Consider the following 20,572-nt stretch of genomic DNA (forward strand, 5'->3'; position numbering starts at 1 on the left):
TTTTTGCACCTAAAAAAATCCATATACTGTGTGTATTATTTTTCTGCATAGGTATTCTCTTTGGAAACACCCAAACTGGTGAATAATTTTACTTATATTGTGAAGAGACAAATTCTTATTAAATATTAATTTTGTGGTTTTAAAATCCAGGATTGCAATGCGATGGGTTGACAAACTGTCAAGTGTGGCTCTATTCTAGGCCAGCTATTAGTTATAGATCAAATGACAGTCCTTGTGTGCCATTGAATGCCCAGGCAAAAACTGCAATGTCTACCTGTTTTGACACTTCTTCTTTCTATAAGCATCCATGAAACAAACCAATTAAAAATAAACTATGTTTATTAAACAGCTTTGTGTTCATAAGAGTTCCAGTACTAAGATAATATGCACTATAAAACATTAAATATATATTAAACACACTAAAGGATTTTACGTATTTGGACACATTATTTTCTGTCTTAAATGTTAAAAATCAAAATTAGTATTGTTCAGTTTTGTTCTCTCATAAAAGCTGGGAGTATTGTCAGTATGTTCTAGTTTAATCCTGTTTAAGGATGAAAGCTTGTTGCAAGGTTAAGCAGCAATTTTGTAAGAGAATCTTATGTACTTGCCTGGTGCACGTTGTCCCCTGGAGTGTACACAGATCTTAACTGCTTCAGATGTGCTCTGTTTCTTGTAATCCCTCTCAGGGTTTCAAACATCTTATCCACAACAATCTGGCTCTTCTCAGATGTCATTTCAGAAAAGGAAGAGCATCCTAAAATGCAAAAATAAAAACACTCTCATTTAATTAATCCAAATAAGAAATAATTGCAGTAAAAAGTCACTCGGTAAACATCTATAACACCAGTTGACGTAATCTGTTCCATTTTCCTGTTAAATTATAATAAGGAATTTATCTCAGTTCAGCCATGTATTTAATGAGAAGCCTACTTCAGCCTATGTCAATTTATAGCAAAAAAAAAAAAAATGAAATAATAAAATGATAGAAAACCAATCAACATATATGAATTAAACGCATGCAGTTTTACTAAATAAAGCTTCATGGTCTGTGTTACATTTTTGAAAGGTGAAAACATTTATTTAAATTTGTTATGCCAGAGCAGACATTGTAGAGAAGTATCCAGTCTAGCATCAGGTGACCGGAAACTGCTTGAACCTTTTGTGTATAAATCATTTAGTAAAAGACCACCCCTATGCTTTTCAGCACACAGCAGATCGATGCCAGACCATTTTATCTGAACAGGTTTTATTTCTTTTTATCGTAAGGACTGAGGGTCATTTGTTCACACAGTGATGATGGTTAAGATAGGTATCAAATAAAACAAAAAATCTTATACCTGTCGTACAACATGCAAGCCCATCTTAACAGATGTCGGGACCCTTTTACAGTTTTGTCAAAGTTTCCCAGTTGTTCAATGTTCACAGAACATTGCGGTCACTGGGTCTTCTGTATTTTCTAGTGTAGTCTAAAGGCTGCAGTGCATAACTTCGGGATGTTAAAATGTGTGCACTTTTTGTTAAGAGTTTAAAAAGACCAGGAAATTAATTAAGTAAGGAGCAGGGTGAATTGTGGTTTAAAGACAGGCAAGAGTCATTACCTGGGAATTAAACTAACTAATGTCTAAGCTAGGGATGTAACAGATTCTGGCAGAAAACAGAATAAAAAATGGGCACATTTCATATTCAGCCAAATTTGTAATTGTTTTAGCTAAACACATGACACTGTTTCTGTGATTCTCCTGCATTGGTTATGGATGACATTTTCAAACAGCACTGCCTGTTCTATAGCTAATTAGCAATATGTCTCACTGCAATGCATCGTGGGGAGTGGACACCATCTTTAGAGGATTGTACTGGTTTGTTTAAAATGAGAAATAAGTAACAGTAACATGCTACTAAAAGCTGCAATCTTTTTATGAAAGCAAAAGAAAACAAACAAAGACAAGGAGAAGGACAACTGGTCCTCCCGGGACAAACTGAACTGGGATACAAAGTGACACTATTTAAAAAAAGTCGAGGTTAAAAATCAATTGGGGTCTTTATGAATTGTCTGTTCACATTTTGTGGCCATTTGTTCTCTATATATATCTATTCATTCATTTATACTGTATATTTTCAGTTCAGTTATTAAAAAATATTTCCTCTTTGAAAAAATTGATTTCAATAATAAAGATTTTACTCAACTTGCAGTTTTATAATTTTATATTATTAAAAGCCATACATCAAAAGTTAAATTGATTTAATTTACAGTTTATGCAACGACACACAAAAAAATAAATAAATAAATAAAAAACCCAAACAAAAAAACATGCTGAGTATTCAGTATTTGGCCCAGTGTTTTCTGAAATTCAGCTTCAGCTAAAAAGTTTAATTTCAGTGCCTCATTAGTCTAAATCCAAAACAATTCACAATTAAATATTAAGTGAAGAAGCTGGAGAAGAAATTAGCAAACAAAACTAACAAAGCCAATCCCTAATCTGAACATTACAGGAGTTTTCTTTCTTTCTTTCTCTTTCTTTCTTACAATTAACTAAAGGTTTGGGTATAAACTTCAGTGCATCACCATCTTAAATATTCAATACTGTAACTTTACATGTCCTGGCCAGGAAATTACCGTATTTTTCACTCCATAAGACGCAACTAGGTTTAGAGGAGGAAAACAAGAAAAAAAATATTCTGAACCAAATGGTGTACTAATATTTAATAAAATATAGCAGAATAATATTTCAGTCATGTAAAGTCAAAAGCGGTATTAAGAACCATCTTCACTTTCATTAACAACTGAGGAGAGACTTTAAGGTTCAAGCACTCTACTTCTAGTTTTCTGGAAACCTCAAGAACTCCTCATCGCTAGTGTCAGAATTTATGAAGCTCAGTTGCTCACAATCACTGATATCACTTTCTTCATATATGATACTATCTTCAGTGCCATCTAAGACATTGCTAATGGCAGCTTTCACTGCAGCTATAGACTCCCCACGTTAGTGTTTATATCTGGACGGTGCATGTGCCCAAAACATTAACATTTAAATGTTACTTACATAAAAGCCAGATCGAATGTTATTTACCTACTTTCTACAGTGTAAAGTCACAAGTAGACTGCAGAGCTTCCTGTGTTTGATCGACACGGGCATGCTCAAAAAATACACATGTAATGCCACGAAAAGTGCACACTGACACTTCAGTTCGTAAGCAATGGTACGAGAATGCAGTTAGACTTCTTTTTTGGGCACATACACCGTCCAGATCTAAACACTAGTGTGGAGAGTTGCTTGCATACTGAAGAGTCTATAGCTGCAGGTGGAAGTACTTTGTATATAAGAGCCAGATCAAATGTTATTTACCTATTTTCCTTGATTTATTTACTTAATTTCCACACCGTAAAGTCACAAGTAGACTGCAGAGCTTCCTGTGTTTGATCGACACGGGCATGCTCAAAAAATACATGTGTAATGCCACAAAAAGTGTACGTTGACACTTCAGTTTGCAAGCAATTTTACGAGAATGCAGTTAGACTTCTTTTGCATAAAGTCACAAGTAGACTGCAGAGCTTCCCATGTACATATGCAAAGCATAGCGACGGCAAAAGTACGACGTGCATTCTTTCTCCGATGTAGAACCCTTGTCATCATCTGAGTCAGGTCAGGTAATACACATCATGGTCTGTGATTCAATATTTGCTCCACAAGACGCACAGACATTTACACCCTTCTTTTGGGGAAGAAAAGTGTGTCTTATGGAGCAAAAAATAAGGTAAGTAACAGCGGCAAAAGTAATCACAAAATGAAGATGTGATGACACTACAGCGATAAAATAAACAGCAGAAAAACAAAACGAGAAAGCACAAAACTGATGAAAAATGTCAGAAAATCAAAAATAAGAATCAGAAAAGAAAAAAAAACTTTAGATTTCTTTCCCAATATTTATTCTTCTCAGTTTGTGAATGTTTTTTTCTTTTGGAAACTCTTAATTTAGGTACTGCAAAATGTATCTATTACTCATTCACTTGTAAGTAACAAGACCTTAAAGGCTTTTTTTGGTCTTCACAACGCTTATCAGTATCATCATCAACAGTAGATTGCTTATTCATCTTTGTGCTATGTGACAGATTGGCATGAAAGTAAAATTACTTGTTATTATGAAGGATTCACAGGTGTTATACTAAATATGTAATATCAAGAGAAGTGTGTCTCAATTAAGCCACCTCAGAGCAAACCAAAGTAAATTTCTGTTAGCAGGTCGCATTACAGAGATTTAGAAATTTTACAAAATGGGCTTATAAATTAAGTTTGGGTACCTTCATCCAACAGCTGCAAAGGCTCATTTCAGCCAGTAATTGAAAATGCTTGACCGAAGATAAAGTTATGAACTTACTCAAAATGAAAAGTTATGAGTTATAGAGTTTTCTGACATTGACACTCTGATTCAACATAGATTAGGAATAACACAGGAAAATCTGCCGTTACACAATGCCATGTCTATACAACCAAACAAGTTCATAGAATATTTAGTTAAATGCAATAGAATGTTTAATTCTGCCATTCAAGATGAATTTGCTTTACTTGCTGAGATCAATTCTCCTTGGATTATGGCCAGATTTCACAACTTGGTTTTTCTCCATTACAAGCTGCTTTGACTGGGATTTTGTTGACTCGGTACAGTATGTGCTGCTAATGATTATGTCACAGAAATTTAGGGATGACAGTGTTTGCATGGAGTTTGTGGATTTCAATGTGTCGGTGTTTTTTCTCCCAATTTCCATTCCACACCGCCCCCAAAATGTTAAAAGTTAGATTAGATAGTCACAATAAAATTGAAGAAGAATTTGTTGTATTATTGACTGGCACCTTCTTCACTGTTGGCTCCTGTCTTGTGCCCATTGCTGCTGGAATAGGCACTGGTGACTGGTAATTCTGAACTGGACCAGGTGGTTATAAAATAAATGGATGGGATTCAACTACACACTGGGTAGAAAAAGAAGAGAGTATGAAATGGCATATATGCAATCTATTGTGTGTTGTTTTGCATGTATGTTGCTTGTCTTTCAGCCACCCTGTTTGTATTGCATAACTTGCTGAACTGTCTAGTAGATGTGTGCTTAAAAAGAATAAACTGAATTATGAAAGTGAATTATACAAATAAATTAAAGAACAACGCTAAATGATCAATTCATTTGTCTATTACAGGTGTTCGGTTGTGTGCAGGGACTGAAAAAGTGAATATTTTTTGTAAACAATAAACATGTGCATATTAGCTTGTTCTATCCTTAAACACCACGACAATCCAAATTCATTTTCTAGCTATTTAACTAGCAATTAGCTTGCTTGCTAAATGAACAAAAAACAACAATTAAGCATGTGAAACTACAATTTGCTTATGTTGTAAAGCTTTTAAAATGCAAATCAGTGATTCTCAACCTTTATTCTTCCATGGTCCCCCTGTGTACCATGAGAATATGCGAAGCCCCTCTACATAATTCATAATATTTATACTCTTGTTCATTTGCTACAGTCTGGCATGCTGATTTTTGAACTTTCATTTATTAACAAAAGCATATTTGCTGCTTAGAACTATTACACTACCTATATTTTTAAAGTACAATACAAAATTAATAGGCTATTTCAATAATAGCCTGCATGTTTTTATTAAATAGATGCTAGTGCTTGTATTTCTTAATCATAACATAAAGCGAGTAGCATTTTTTAAGGATAAATAATAACTAGTAATTACCAAAATGAAGAATTTGTCCCTGCAGATATTTTTGATAACAACAAAAGCTGCTTATTTCAGCCTCGATGAGAAATATGCAAGTCTGGAAAAAATCCATCAGTGAATTGTGCTTAAAACTGGTTGGAAACATTTAGACAGCTCACTGAGTGCCACATTTCCAAACCAATCCAACTCTTTATGAAGATAGCGCTCAAAGTGAGGGTGGTGATGTTGAACTTCAGAAATCAGAGGTGCTCTTATTAACATAGGCTGACAGAGTGCAATCTTCTGATTGTGATGAACCATCTATAGTCAAAGTTTCCAAAAAAAAATGTCCTATTAGACATACAACTGTGTGTAGAGTGTGCAGAGAGCACATTGCAATTTTAAAAAATAACCTGTTCTAAAAATAAGGGAAAAAACCTTTCTGTAGCATTAGATTATACATTGGCATTCAAAGATGTCAATGGACGAGCGGTAAACGTGAATGTTACATTGATGGAGGTGCTCTGTGTGCTCTCTGTTATTTAGCATTAAGACAATTGTGTAGGAGTCAAAGTAAGGTTGAAAGAACTGGCAGATACATTCATGAAAATAAGTAAACAGTGTGTCACACCCCGTCAATTGGCAGTAAAAAGCACTGCTGTTAAAAGAATTGAAAACAAAAAGCCAGAGGAGATGCAGATTTCAGTACTCAAAACACCCGAATCATCAAATGTGCTTAATGATACCAGTAAAGCATGGACAAGGCTGCAAAACATCTAACTTCTGACTGCACATCTGAATGAGTGACAGTAAGAAAATTAACACTACTGTCTAATTGGAAATGCAAACATGTCTTGCCAGTATATAGCCATAACATTTTAACAAATACTACATACACAGACCACAAAGCTGTTCCAAACTCTGTTTGCTGTTGTTATTTCATATAGTGATGCAATTGTAAAATCACATAAAGATATTGTAGCAGACAGACGCACTTTTGCGGAGCCAAGTAGTTGCAGTGGTCTGTGTGTATGTGTGTGTTTGTCGTTCTCCACTTTTGCAGTGCTTACTACAACTTAGAAATTAATTATTAAACTTTAGTTACGTTGTGCTACTAAGCTCCTGAATGGATAACAGCAAATTTTGCTTTTTATTAAAGTCTTTTTTTCATTTTCTTTTCCTCTCTCCCTGAAATCCTGTTGCTTTATAATGTACGAACTAGAGAAATTGGGGACAGCTGTTTCAGGAAGAAGTCCCATGAGCGTGGCCTTTACAGTGACCTTCAACTATAGTCACTACAAACTTTTAATTGGGATGTCCCAAGATGTGTATCCTTATTAGAGAATCACGTCTGGCCCTGTGAGACTACTACTTACTAGGCTTAAGTATTCCTTTTGAAGCTAAGCATAAAATGGATTAAGTATGTCTGAAAATAAAAAATTGAAAGGAATTTTTAAACTGCAGAATTCGTCACAGTAGAGATTTTTTCATAACCTAATAACCTAAGCTACTTCTGTATTGGAGCATTTCCACCAGTGATAGCCATATTTAACATGAGTGGAAATGCAAATGTGTTTTCTCTCAAGATGTAACAATAATTTGAGCAGATGAGAGAAAAGCATTGAGTTGGGTGGTGGCAGCAGACAGGTAAGCAATCAAACAGTGGTCAGGCTTTAAAAAGCCAACACAGTGGGTAGCAGCGGTGTGTGATGACCAACCATCTCCTTATCAAGACTGTCAAATCTTTAAGTGCTTCTGTCAGTGAGGCATAGATAGCTAGATACAGTAGATAAATAAACAATAACAAAATTTAAAAGGAAAGAAGAACTTCTGAACTGGTTGCTACAGTCCTAGTGAGGCATTATGCAGACGTATTGCTGTTGATATAAAGGAACCCCAATAGCATATCCTGATGCACTTCTGCTGAATAATTCGCTGGCTGAAAGTGCTCCGTGTTTGTGTGTCACTGCGAGGATGTGCACCACTGTTCATAACAGCATTTAGTTTTGTTATAATTCCTTCCTTTGCTACTATCCTTCCGGGGTCCAGAGTGCATCCTATAACTGAGATTGCCCTTTTAATTAGCTTGTTGATTCGTTGGGTCTCTCTTGAAGTAATGTTACCAGCACAGCACACCATAGCACAGAAAAATCACACTGGTCATCACACTTATAGAAGATGTGAAGGATGTCACTTCCCACATTAAAGGAACACAGTCTACTAAGTAAAAAGAACCTGCTCTCCCATTTCTTTTATAATTCCTCTGTGTTACGAGAGGAGTTCAAACCGTCATTAATGTGGACACCCAAATAATTATAGGAGCGCACCACCTCTTCATCCATGTCATGTCATCTTCTTTTTGCTTTTTCTTGTTTAGGTCATTACGAGCAACCCAATCTCATTTTAAGTACAGGCTACTAGCTGTGCTGCACTGCTCTCCACAGATATAAGCGATTGACCCCTGGACCCGAAATTGCTGTACATATTTAAGGAATTCATCCAATCTTTATCTCAGACATAATATGGACAATGGAGATGCATTTTAATGGCAGGTGTAAATGTCATCCAGCTAAGCAAGATACTGATAAAATCTACATATGAAACAAACTTTAAATGGGGTCTTTGAGAAAACTAACAGTCATTATGGCCCATATGTAATGGGTTTTGAATATTGGATAATTGGGCTGCTTTGAAAAGATCCCAGTTCATTAAGTTTAACACCTGCTAAAGCTTGATAAAGTGATATAAGTATATAAGTATTTTTTCTACTATTTTATAATTATTTTTAGTTATCTACCCAGCACTACCCAGCCAGTTTATTAGGGCCCCCTAGAGGGCTACAACCAGCCCAGTTGAGAACCACTTCTATAAATGGTAACTTTTTTTTTATAAACTAAAACCTAAGCAAACACTGCCAAATTTGTAAAAGGCAAATCATTCAGTTACTATCTCCAGTGATTTTTAATAGTTAGCTATGGTCTGATACTATTGTACCCTGACCATGTACTGTGCAGTCCAGTATTGTGAGAAAACAGTGACACGTCTCCAGTCAAGTATCACTTTACAAATAGGTATATTATTTTAATCATAGAGAAAATGTGTTGCTTTTCATGCAACTCCCCCTAGCCCCTCTCAATAGGTTATAATTTTATTATGTAGCAGCACACAGTGTCTCCATGTATAGTTCCTTGAAATGTGTCTCATTTAAGCCAGGGCATCAATATGCATTCTGCAGTATAATTAGTGATACTTCGGCACTGATTTATCGAGTACGGCTTCTAAAGATGTCCTGCTAAGCAAACTAAATGATTTCAACTGAAATTCTTGTAACCATTCAGAAGCACATACTGATCCTCTTTCAAGTTTATTAGTTTCCTCCTGTTCTAATAAAGAGATTTCAGAATGTCATCTCATTGTAATTTGTTTTTCCACTAAATATATTTCAGGCAAAGAAAGCCTGAGGTTTAAGTTGTTTTGTGCATTTAAACTCAGATTAGTGAGAGAGAGAGAGGTTAGGAGCACACACTGATACAGATTAGTAAGTACTATAGTTAATGTATAGTTAATGTGGACTGCATAGAATTTGTAATATTTTACTTCTCTCAAATTACTAAAATCAAAGCTGTATATCAACATTATGTTTTAAAACTCACTGCCATGAATATTATGTGATCAAGTTTCATTAACATGAGTATATACTATACAGTAAAAGGTTTTTCATGCAATTTGACCAATAATTAAAAGTAAAGAATTGTATAAAAAGTGGACCGCTCTGTTAAAAGTAAAAGTAATTGTGGTCCTAGTAGTAGTTTACACAGGGATGAACTTTGATATATACTGTATGTATACAGTAAGTATAGCACCCTGCATATATTAATCACTGTGAACAACAGATGGCACTCCTGTGGCATCCCACCAATGCCAAATAATAACAAGGAGGGCCGGATATTACAGTAAAATTGCTCAGGATCAGTAAGCAAGCAAAATGTCAATAGAAATTACCTAAAAAGCAAAGTTTCTACTGCAGACCAGTCCTTAATTTTAGTAACAAAGTTCACACAATATTAATGCAGTTCGCCAATTAAATTTTAGTTTGTATTATTAAAAATAAAGGTAATCCAATATGTCTCACTGAGCAATGGATGGGACAGCAGTGGGACTTTGTGTGTGTGTGAAACGTCAGGCTGAGGTGTCCCGCAGCCCTCCACTCCAACCTTCAGATAGACTATGACAAAAGGTTAAAAGACAACATTTTCACATTAAAATGGTGTATTAGTAATAGATAAAACAATACCAACAACTTACAGTTTACCCTGGAACTAAAATCTGTGTATGTTAAAAATGATATTAAAAACTTATTTTTATTCCTTTTTATTGAAAAACCTCTTAACCAGTTCAACTTCGTAGGGTGCCAGTGCCTCTCCTGTCCCCACTGGACACAAGTGGCAAAGTCACCCTGGTCAGAGCTCCATTCCATTGCAGGGAACAATCATGCACACCACCACCACATAGCCATTGAGATGGACATCTTTGGGATGGGGGAAGCAAACTGGAATTCTGAGGGAGTGTACTACCCTACACAGTCATATCATTTAAAACGTTTTGACTGAAAGTGAGTAAAGAACAAAATGGCATTGACTGAAATGAAGAAAGTACTTAGATATGCTAAATATATTGACTTTTCTCAAAGGGCAGGAGAATACAAAATCTCAAAATACAATTATTTCAAGAAAAAATTAAGCTGAATGAGTACTTTAGCATTGAATAAGTAAACAAATCCAGTGGGTTAGGGTTAGGGAAAGGACAGGGTTCCCATGGGCTCCATCCATATCGCTGCAATTGAAAACAGCAGAAAAAAATCTCTCATACTGACTGAGACACATGGTCTAGGGTCACTGACAATAACTCAACATAACCCCTACTTGCAAAATAACACTCAGAGAGGAACTGGAGAAAACAGCTACAGACACACTTCATAACAGGCCTAAATATGAGGGGAGCTCTGTAAAAACACAGCCCAAAATAAACTGGTGGCGATGGCCTGTGCATTTCTGGGTACCCATAGGACCAAAAACTGGGTTAGGTTATGTAATGGGCATAGCTAAATCAGCAAGTAGTTGTTCATTTCATATTTAATTTTTTTTCACATCTACCATCAGCTGGAATAAATGTAAATGTCTAGAATCTGTATCTTCAACGCCTAAATGGACATATCAATTAAAATGAACAAAAGCACATTGTCTTTAAATATTTCTTTGTAAAATGTACGTTGCACATCATAGTGTTTATCTGACACTATTTTCCTTCTCACCATGATCCCATAACAACTTTGCTGGGGTAGACATCTCTAAATTGTTGAACAGGGACTCTTGTCTTAGATAGAAATCTGGTAAGTTCACCTGAAGTAATGTCCGGCCTTAAGTGACCTCCCTCTGCAGTTCCTGTAACTCATAGCTACTGAATGTCAGAAGACACTGCCTTGATAGTTTGCCACCACAGAAAACCGGTAAAAGAACAGCAGAGAAAAGTAGACAAGCTGCACCACCTCCACCTGATCAAGGCACCATGCAGTCCCTACATTGATCGACTGAATGCTAGATGTCCACATGACCATCATCATCTAATTCTTCCACATGAAGCCTGAAAACCATGAGGACTGATTTAGATCATTTATGTTAGCTACATCATTTGTATGAAAACGTGTTATACAAATAAGTGTCATTGTTGTCTGCATCCATTTCTTGAACCGTTTTACTCTGGCTTCAGCACTTTCTTTTTTTTGCTAACTCCTGCACCAGTTTGTATCCGTCAAGGGTATCCTTTGGCCTTCTGCTGCTTCTCTATATGTCCTCATAAAAACTGCATCTCTGTTCTATCCACATTTGAAAAGCCAATATGTGTCTGTAGACCACATCAGAGCAAACATGTTCAAGAGTGATAAGGAAGCTACCAGTTGTTCTTATGAACAATTATCATTCATATACATAATCATGACAATACATCAACACACTTTTTAAGCCTAAAAAGGATGGGTATAAAATTGGAATATCTATCCATTTTTGACATCTGACATGTGCCACTTCCAAAGGTGTGGAATGTCACAGCTTTAAAATCTTACCATAGTTAAAATACTTAGTGACATTTAATATGAATGTAAAACTCCAAAATGCTGTTCACATCTGCTCACTTTACTGACTTAAAGTTTCTTTAAGCTGGCTTTAACAGATTGGCCTCTGGATTGATTTTGAATTTTTATTCAACTTTAAGGTATTAAGAGTTTTTATTTGTCCAACTCTTGTGGAAGAATGTTACTGATTAGTTCTTTGTGGTTATTTTTTTTTTTTGGTCTTATTTATCATGTGTGACTAAATAAATCTTCCATTCTTTATCAGCAGTTTTATAAGTGGTTTAATGGATTGTATCTAATGGACATTTTATTCAAGCTGTAATGTTCACTCATAAAAACTGCCAAGCTAGCATCCAATGTTTTATTATCAAAGTCATGGATCAGAACAACAGGCTCATACAGTTTGTACTCATTTTGTTTTTCACATCAAGTAACGGTAATATTTTATTTTGGCAGTGTGTATACACTTCTACTGTAATTTTAAAATGAAAGAGTCTGGTTAAGGTGGACAATGGAGCTTCAAACAAAATAAAGAACTGTAAAATCTGTTAAATTGTTAATCAGAGTGGGGGTTAATAAAGTATATCAGCAGGAAGTAGAATCATGGCCATTAGCTCAAAAACAAATGTTTTTATCTGAAGCCTTTTTCTTAAAGACACTGCTAGACACTATGCATCATTTAATACGTTAACTGCAGCACTGTTTATATGTTAGTCAGGAACACATGTTTTTGGAGGGCACATACAGAAACTGCATTCTGCAGTTCATTTCTGATTTGCCATTCATGACTTCACTTTGACGTAATTGTTTATCTTATAACATTGACTTAATAAAAAAATTACATTTGCTGCATTAACTTTGATTCACTTATAGCAGCATGAAAACTTTCAACTCTTACAATATAACATTAATTTAATGGTGTGCAGCTGGAGGCTCCCTCATGCCCCCATAGTCCCAACAATTCTTCTGAATCTAATTATCTGCCACATAAGAACGCCATGGTTTTCCTAGACACAAACATGCTGTTTTTTTTTCCCCTCTAAAACACGTGGAATACACCTGAACAAATATGGCACATTCACCATTTTATTGTTGTCATAAACATTTTAATGCTTAGTTTGTTAGAGCTTGTTTTGAAGTATAATTTATATCAATGTTAAATAATGCATGTGAAAATGAAATGCACACTACACTCCACTTCTGTAATAATAGCAAAGTGCACAACAATTCTTTGGCTTGTTTACTAAGTTAAATGTCTTTACATTCAACTTTCTCTTCCATTACGTTTAAAGTAAAACAATGTTTTACATTATAAAGGTCTGCGTGACTGGTGAATCTAAATTGTTCCAGAGTGACTAAGCTGATATATGCATGCGTCAGTATGCCCTACAACAGTCTGGCATCTCCATCAGAGTAACAGTAGTTCTTGCCTTGCACATGACACTGCTACCGTAAGTCTTGATCTTGCAACCACAAACTTTTTTAAGTGGACAGATGGCTGATGCACCCTAGTAGTAAATTTATGGGCATGGAATGCATTTTCTCATTTGAAATACTTCTTTAGTAAATGATGGCCACTGTAGATCTTATTTAGTATTTTATGCTAAATGTCATCAAGTACTCTTTATTTAATAAAAACAAGTCCATAATTATTGTGGGACATGACAGACATAGTTGTACCTGTTATTGGTGCAAGCTAAACCAAAGAGCTGTGATTGCTTTTTTTGAGGAGTTTGTTCTCCCCGTGCTCTTGTGGATTTCTAAACTGGTCTCCTGTAAGCAAGTGTGATGGATCTGGATGGAACACAGACAAACAGATGAAACTTCAGTGGAAATTCTAGAGGCTAGTGCTTTCTCATTCAACATATATGACAGTCACATTGGTTTTGGCAAAAATCAAGCACAGTCAAGCTTATTTAGACTTCTTTGCTTGGCTGTAATCAGAGACATATTCCAATTGGCCCTGTCATTTGGAAAGTGTATAAACTCACTAGGACTGCAATGAAAGAAAGATGTCAAGTTGTGTGTAGTCCTGGAAACTGAGCTGGATGTTTGTGGTATTATTATTATTATTATAAAGACCAAAATGCACATTCTAAACTTGGAAGCCAAAGCCGAATTGGCAACAAAATTGAACTTCACATAACAGTAGTATACTGTATTTCATGGAAAGAAAGGGCATTTTTTAATTTTCTGCTCTTGTTTCCTAGATGTGCCACCTAATTGATTTTTCATCCTACAATGCAATTAGAAATACTAAATAAAACAAAGACTGGACTGGCACTCTGTCAAGAGCTGATTCTTGCCATGTGCCAATTGCTGCCTAGATAAGCTATGGGCCTGCGTCATTAACTAGGCTCTCAAGGGTAGTGCATGATGTTGCTTAGGTAGGCCCAGGCTGCCCACAACCCCAGGGACTGAATAACTCAGGTTAAATGATTGATGGTAGAATGGTGTAGTGATGTCATCAGAAAGAAACTGGTTTTGGGCCCAATCACAGTGTTCCTCACATCCTCACACATGGAGGTTGGCTGTGAACCTAGGACTGACAGGACACTAAACAGCTGCTTATCTAGTTGTGCTAAAGGAGACAGTGGCAAAGAAGGCTAGTCTGTAATCCCAAGGCCCCGAGTTTGAGGCCTGCCATGTTGCTGTCTCAGGTAGGATGAGCAACTGGGGCCTGAGTGAATTCCTGAGCACAAACCAACAAGTTTAACTGTTGTTTCATACGGTACTTCTGGAATTCTGGGTTCAAATCAAGTCAGGTGAAGTCTGAAAATCCTCCTCAAACCAATGAGTGGTCTCCCCTTACTCTGGTTTATTACAAACATCTGAAAGACTGCAATATTCAATCATCCATCCATCCATCATCCAACCCGCTATATCCTAACACAGGGCCACAGGGATTTGCTGGAGCCAATTCCAATCAACATCCAATCAACATAATTTTAGACAGCAAAAATATGAAGCAAACAAACATTCTCAAACCTGCTTGATTCAGTTCATCGTTGGCAGGGTTCTGCGTCTATCCTGTCAGTGCTGGGTGTAAAGTATGAACCCCTGAGGAGACTCCCATTTAACACACAGGGGCCAATTTAGTGTCACCATTTACCTAATCTACACATCTTTTGAGATGTGGGAGGGAAACCAGAACAGCCATAGGAATATCTATATGGACAAAGGGAGAACATGTAAACCCCATAAAGACAACAACCAGGCAAGGCCAGAAAAATATTCAGACCTTTTTCTGTATTTGAAGGAAAGTGAGAATACTTTCCACAGTGTTGGAAGACAAGATGGCTCCTTAGAGCAATCACTTCATTAAATATCCCCAGTGGTTTCTTATGGCTAAGGCATCTTTTCTAATCTACATAAAAAAATGGTAGTATCAGAAGTAAAACATTTATAGTGGAAATAAAAGCAAATTAAACAGTAAATACAAGACAGAAAAAGTCAAGAAACCTCAAAAGTCCTAATTACTGCTTTGGAGTAGCATCTGGCAGACTTCGCAAGAGCAAAACTTGAGGTGGAAGAGGAAGCTATTATTTAGAAAGTTAAAAAGGCCACTCCACCCAGCCACACAGGGACACTAAGCCAAGAGAGAGAAAGACACAGGCAGCAGCGAAACAAAGCCATGTAAGTAACGAAAGTGCTGCCGCTGCAGCCAAAGAGCCCATATTAAATCCAGATGCAGTCATCTCCCCGTTGAATGAAGGTAAGTCGCGTGACAGGGAGGTTTGAATCTGTGCCAAAATATACAGCTCTTCTCCAAGGACTGGTAGCGTAACCTGCGGAGGTACAATTTGCGGTTTGAGTTCACTACGATGAAAACATCAGAAAAAGAAAAAAAAAAAAAAAAAAGGGCCAGGTGTGACTTTCAAAAAACAGCACAATGTTATGCTGGATTGAATTTTGACCCTCTCACGCAAAAATGTCACCTTCCGTCACTAATACACAAAGCTGAACTACTTAGATGTCATACTGATAAATCCTAGGTGGGATGATATTAAGTTACTGGATTTAAGTCTGCCAATTTGGAGGGGAATGAAAATGACTAGAAATCTGTGTGCAGGCAAATAACTCGGAACGGAATGAAAACATATGAAGGAAAGAATGAAAACAAGCCACCTCTCTGCATGTATATAGCACACACAAATAAGGAACACAATCACTACAGGCCTGTTATTTGCCAGCAATTTAAAATCCAAAAAACAAGGCAAGTACATTAAATAAGTGAAAACCATTTGTGTGCTTTAAACAACAAAAGCAAAATAACTAATGCAACAGGGCTTGCATCCTCCACAGGTCACAAAACAGCCTCTAAGACGAAGTCTGACACACTAGAGACCTCTAAACATTTTATTATGGATCTTTCCTCATTTGGCAAGCATTAAGTCATGTTTTTTGTGGCGGCCAATTACATCACTTTGAAGTGGGCAGCCTAGTAACATCATGTCTCTATAAAGATTTGGCAGCTTTAGTAGATTTCATTCTGCCTTTGTCTCAAAGATTGCCATTCAGCACTCAGTATCCCTTAAGGTTACAATGTGGTATGCACCCTGGAGTTTTGCACTAGCCTTATAAAATATGAAAGTCCACCTCCCCGAATCCCAAGTCAGGATCTTGCTGAAAATAGACGAATCCCGAAACTGCCAAAGGACATGTAAGCTGTGGGAAGCTTGATTTGTAAATGTAAGCCAGTAAAAGAATTTGCCTCAGAATGGGTGGCTATTTGTGTTCAGGAAACACTCTTTTATGTACATTCGTATAAACAGTCATGAAAAGGTAGATAGTATTAGGTAAAGCTTCAGGGTATTTTTATCTGCTTTTTGCCTATATAGTATGTAGTCACAGTAACACAAGCAGTACACTAATGATGAAGTCTTATAATTTGTCGTCGATTAGAATGAAAGCAGGCATCCCAGAAACCTACAGACAGATCCAAGGGTGGCTAGGGGGAGTAACTACCTGATCTTCTTATATTCAAAAAGTGATGTACTCAAAACTGGCCTGGAAATGAACTTGTGACAGTGTTCAAAGTCGCCTTGATCGCATGCAGACCCACTGAGTCAGTTTTCAGGAGATGATTTGGGACATAGCCTCACTGGTGGGAGAATGAGAGACCACGATCTTGAGAGGAAATAAAGTGTTGGGATATGAAAAGGGAGACTGGGATGGTTAAATTGGAGAACTGGGCAAGTGTGTATGACAAGCAACTTAGGAATGAAAAGTCAAGACTTGGAAGAGACGACTAGGGTTTTGATTTGATGTTGTCTGTTCCATTTATATTTTGTACTAGTCATTTGGGAGTTGGATTTCTATGATGAGTTTTGTGAGACACCAAAAGGTGCTCTTCTTTCACACTCCCTTCACACTTTTTCTAGGTTTTGCAGAACGCTTTACTGGTATTCACCTAGGTATGCATTCATATGGATGCCTACAGTAATAAATTTTGCTGTAATGAAGCAAATCAGCATTAGCGCCATTCTATTTGTATTTTATAGTTTCTTTATAATTTAGTGTCTTGCACTTGCATGCAACAGCTTGCAATCTTCTTTACTGTCTTGCACTATATTTTCTGATTTTGTGTTGCTGCTAAAACAAATGCATTTCTCTTTTTTAATATATCATTCAGAAAATATTTATGTATGTAATGTTTCTTTAAGTAGTAAACAAAATATACTGCTCAAAAAAATTAAATGAACACTTTAATTAGAGTGTAGCATCAAGTCAGGGAAACTTCTGGGATATTGACCTGATCAGTTAATTAGCAAGAGGGGTCTGTTAATCAGTTTCAGCTACTTTGGTGTTAATGAAAAAGGGGCAACAATGAGATGAACCTCAAAACAGGAATGGTTTAACAGGTGGAGGCCACTGACATTTGTCCCTCCTCATCTTTTCTGACTGTTTTTTCACTAGTTTTGCATTTGGCTACAGTCAGTGTCACTACTGGTAGCATGAGGCGATACCTGGACCCTACAGAGGTTGCACAGGTAGTCCAACTTCTCCAGGATAGCACATCAATATGTGCCATTACCAAAAGGTTTGAGGTGTCTCCCAGCACAGTCTCAAGGGAATGGAGGAGATTCAAGGAGACAGGCAATTACTCTAGGAGAGCTGGACAGGGCTGTAGAAGGTCCTTAACCCAACGATAGATAGATAGATAGATAGATAGATAGATAGATAGATAGATAGATAGATAGATAGATAGATAGATAGATAGATAGATAGATAGATAGATAGATAGATAGATAGATAGATAGATAGATAGATAGATAGATAGATAGATACTTTATTTATCAGCAGGACCGGTATCTGCTCCTCTGGGCACCTTGACTGCCATTAGGTATCGGGATAAAATCCTTGGACTCATTGTCAGACCCTATGCTGGTGCAGTGGGTTCCCCCCGGGCATGACAATGCCAGGCCTCATGTGGCGGGAGGATGAAGGAATTGATACCATTGACTGGCCACCACACTTTCCTGACCTAAATCCAATAGAACACCTCTGGGACATTATGTTTTGGTCCATCCAATGCCACCAGGTTGCACCTCAGACTGTCCAGGAGCTCAGTGATGCCCTGGTCCATATCTGGGAGGAGATCCCCCACAACACCATCTGTCATCTCATTAGAAGCATGCACCGATGTTGTCAGGCATGTATACAAGAACACAGGGGCCATACAAAGTGCTGCGTACAATTTTGAGTTGCTGCAATTAAATTTTGGCAAAATGGACTAGTCTGCCACATAATTTTTTCACTCTGATTTTTGGGGCGTCTTTGAATTCAGGGCTCTGTAGGTTGATCATTTTCATTTCCATCAAACGATGTGGCATCCTTTCGTTCCTAACACATTACCCAGTCTATATCAGTATAGATATCCAGGAGGATTTCTTTTTCCCATTGAGATCTGATGTGTTTTCAAAGTGTTCCTTTAATTTTTTTGAGCAGTTGTAATCTAGTCAATGACAACATTTACACATTACTCACATTACTGCCATAGCTTTCCATTCAGCCTAATTCAATGAATACATGAGGGTGCTTTTTTATGAAATTCTCCCAATTAAATTTAACATAAGTGGAGGATATCCGACTATATTTTAGAGGTGAATTTAAGTGTATTTGAGGAGGTCAAACACCAACAGTTTAAAAAGAGCTTTAATATTTCAGGCATGTTCTAAATGTGACAAGTTATTGTTTCTTATGTCTACAGTAGATTATACAATTTTGAGTATATACATTATTTGAAAGACTGGCTGGTAAGTTTGTTATTTCAGCACTTGTAACTTTACATACATTTAGCATGTAGCAATTTCTACTCAACTTGACTAGAAAAAAATGCACCAGTACAATAATACAAAAAAAAATAGTGAATTTAAGAGAGAATATGCAAAGAAAAGATATATTTTTTTATCCATACTACAATATTTTCCATGTTACAGTATAATTTTCTGCAGCTTTAAGACAATCAAGCAATCAGTATAAAGTTGCAAGTCAATGGATTTACATGCACACACATAATCAGGTTAATGTGAATAACTTGATTAAGACATACACCTGGTTTAATAATTCACATTTACATACACAAGTAATCTTATGGAGTTCTTCTATGTCAGAATACTCGGACATATTTAAACTGCACACAAAAAAAAAAAGTTAAACATCTCCATTGACAACCGGGAATTTGAAAATAAGCAAGACACCTGTGATCATTTTCTTGTATTTTATAAATATATTTCATCATACTGACTCTGTATTGATAGGCTTCTCTTACTGGATTACACATGGCTTTGTTGTGTGACTGAGCCCTGCAAAGGACCCGATACGTATGCTTCTCCTCTTACACCCAGTGGTGCAGGAAACATAATGCTGCAGGTATTTTTTACTTCATTACGATAAGTTTTGCGTTATGATTACTCATATACTTTAAAAAGTAATCGAACTACATAACATGCAATACTTTTAATGTGTTACCCTACCATTCTCTAGCTTGTGTTGCTGAGTTTAGTACTGTATGTTCAATTCATCAATGTAAATTTATCGATTTCTGGACTATTGAGACAGAATATTTGGAGAAGAAGTATTGCAAGCACCCAAACATCTGCTCCAGGAAATGCAATTTGCAGACGCTTCTACCCATGGCTGCTGAAAAGGTGTGTGAAGCAAATACATGCACAGGCTGACAAAGTGCAACGATCAGTAACCCGGTAATGTGTTTACACGGCCATGTAATCTGATTATTTGCAGAGAAATCTCTCTCTTAACCAGGTTCCAAAGACGCCAATAAGTTTCTCTAACTGGAATAAGGGTTTACATGGCGTTTTAGAAGTCAGAAAGTGGAGAAGCCAAACAAACTGTAATTGCCTTTACTTCACTATTAGCACATAGACTTATCTTGCTCAACTGGAAGAAAGCTAACCCATCTCTTTTAAGTCAGTGCAACTGATGTTATATACTATTTGAAATTAGATGATCTGTGTAAAACTTTTTTAAAACCTGGCAGGATCTAATCAATAACATTTAAATAAGCATTTAATGGGGGAAAATGATTTTCTCCCCTTTTTTTCCTACTCTTAAAGTTTTACTCTGGCTGTTGACCTTACCCTGTTTCTCATTGATGGGAGTTGATTTGAAGTTTGTTTTGTCAAGTTTGACTTGCTTGTATGGAATGTTACTTGCTTTTAATTAATTCAATAAAATGTTAAAAAAAAAGAAAGAAAATCAGATTTCTGTGAATAATCGGGTTTT

The 20,572-nt window shown here is 36.5% G+C and overlaps 1 protein-coding gene across 1 annotated transcript in view; it reads right to left on the reverse strand.

Annotated features, from left to right (window-relative positions):
- scfd2 (sec1 family domain containing 2) overlaps positions 1-20,572 on the reverse strand; it is a 585,419-nt gene that overhangs the window by 114,603 nt on the left and 450,244 nt on the right. The window contains exon 6 of the mRNA XM_039751194.1: positions 612-757. Coding sequence (XP_039607128.1) covers positions 612-757 — 146 coding nt within the window. The remainder of the gene's footprint in view (positions 1-611; positions 758-20,572) is intronic.

The sequence above is a fragment of the Polypterus senegalus genome, chromosome 4, assembly GCF_016835505.1.
Source record: "Polypterus senegalus isolate Bchr_013 chromosome 4, ASM1683550v1, whole genome shotgun sequence".
In the NCBI taxonomy this organism is placed as follows: domain Eukaryota; kingdom Metazoa; phylum Chordata; class Cladistia; order Polypteriformes; family Polypteridae; genus Polypterus; species Polypterus senegalus.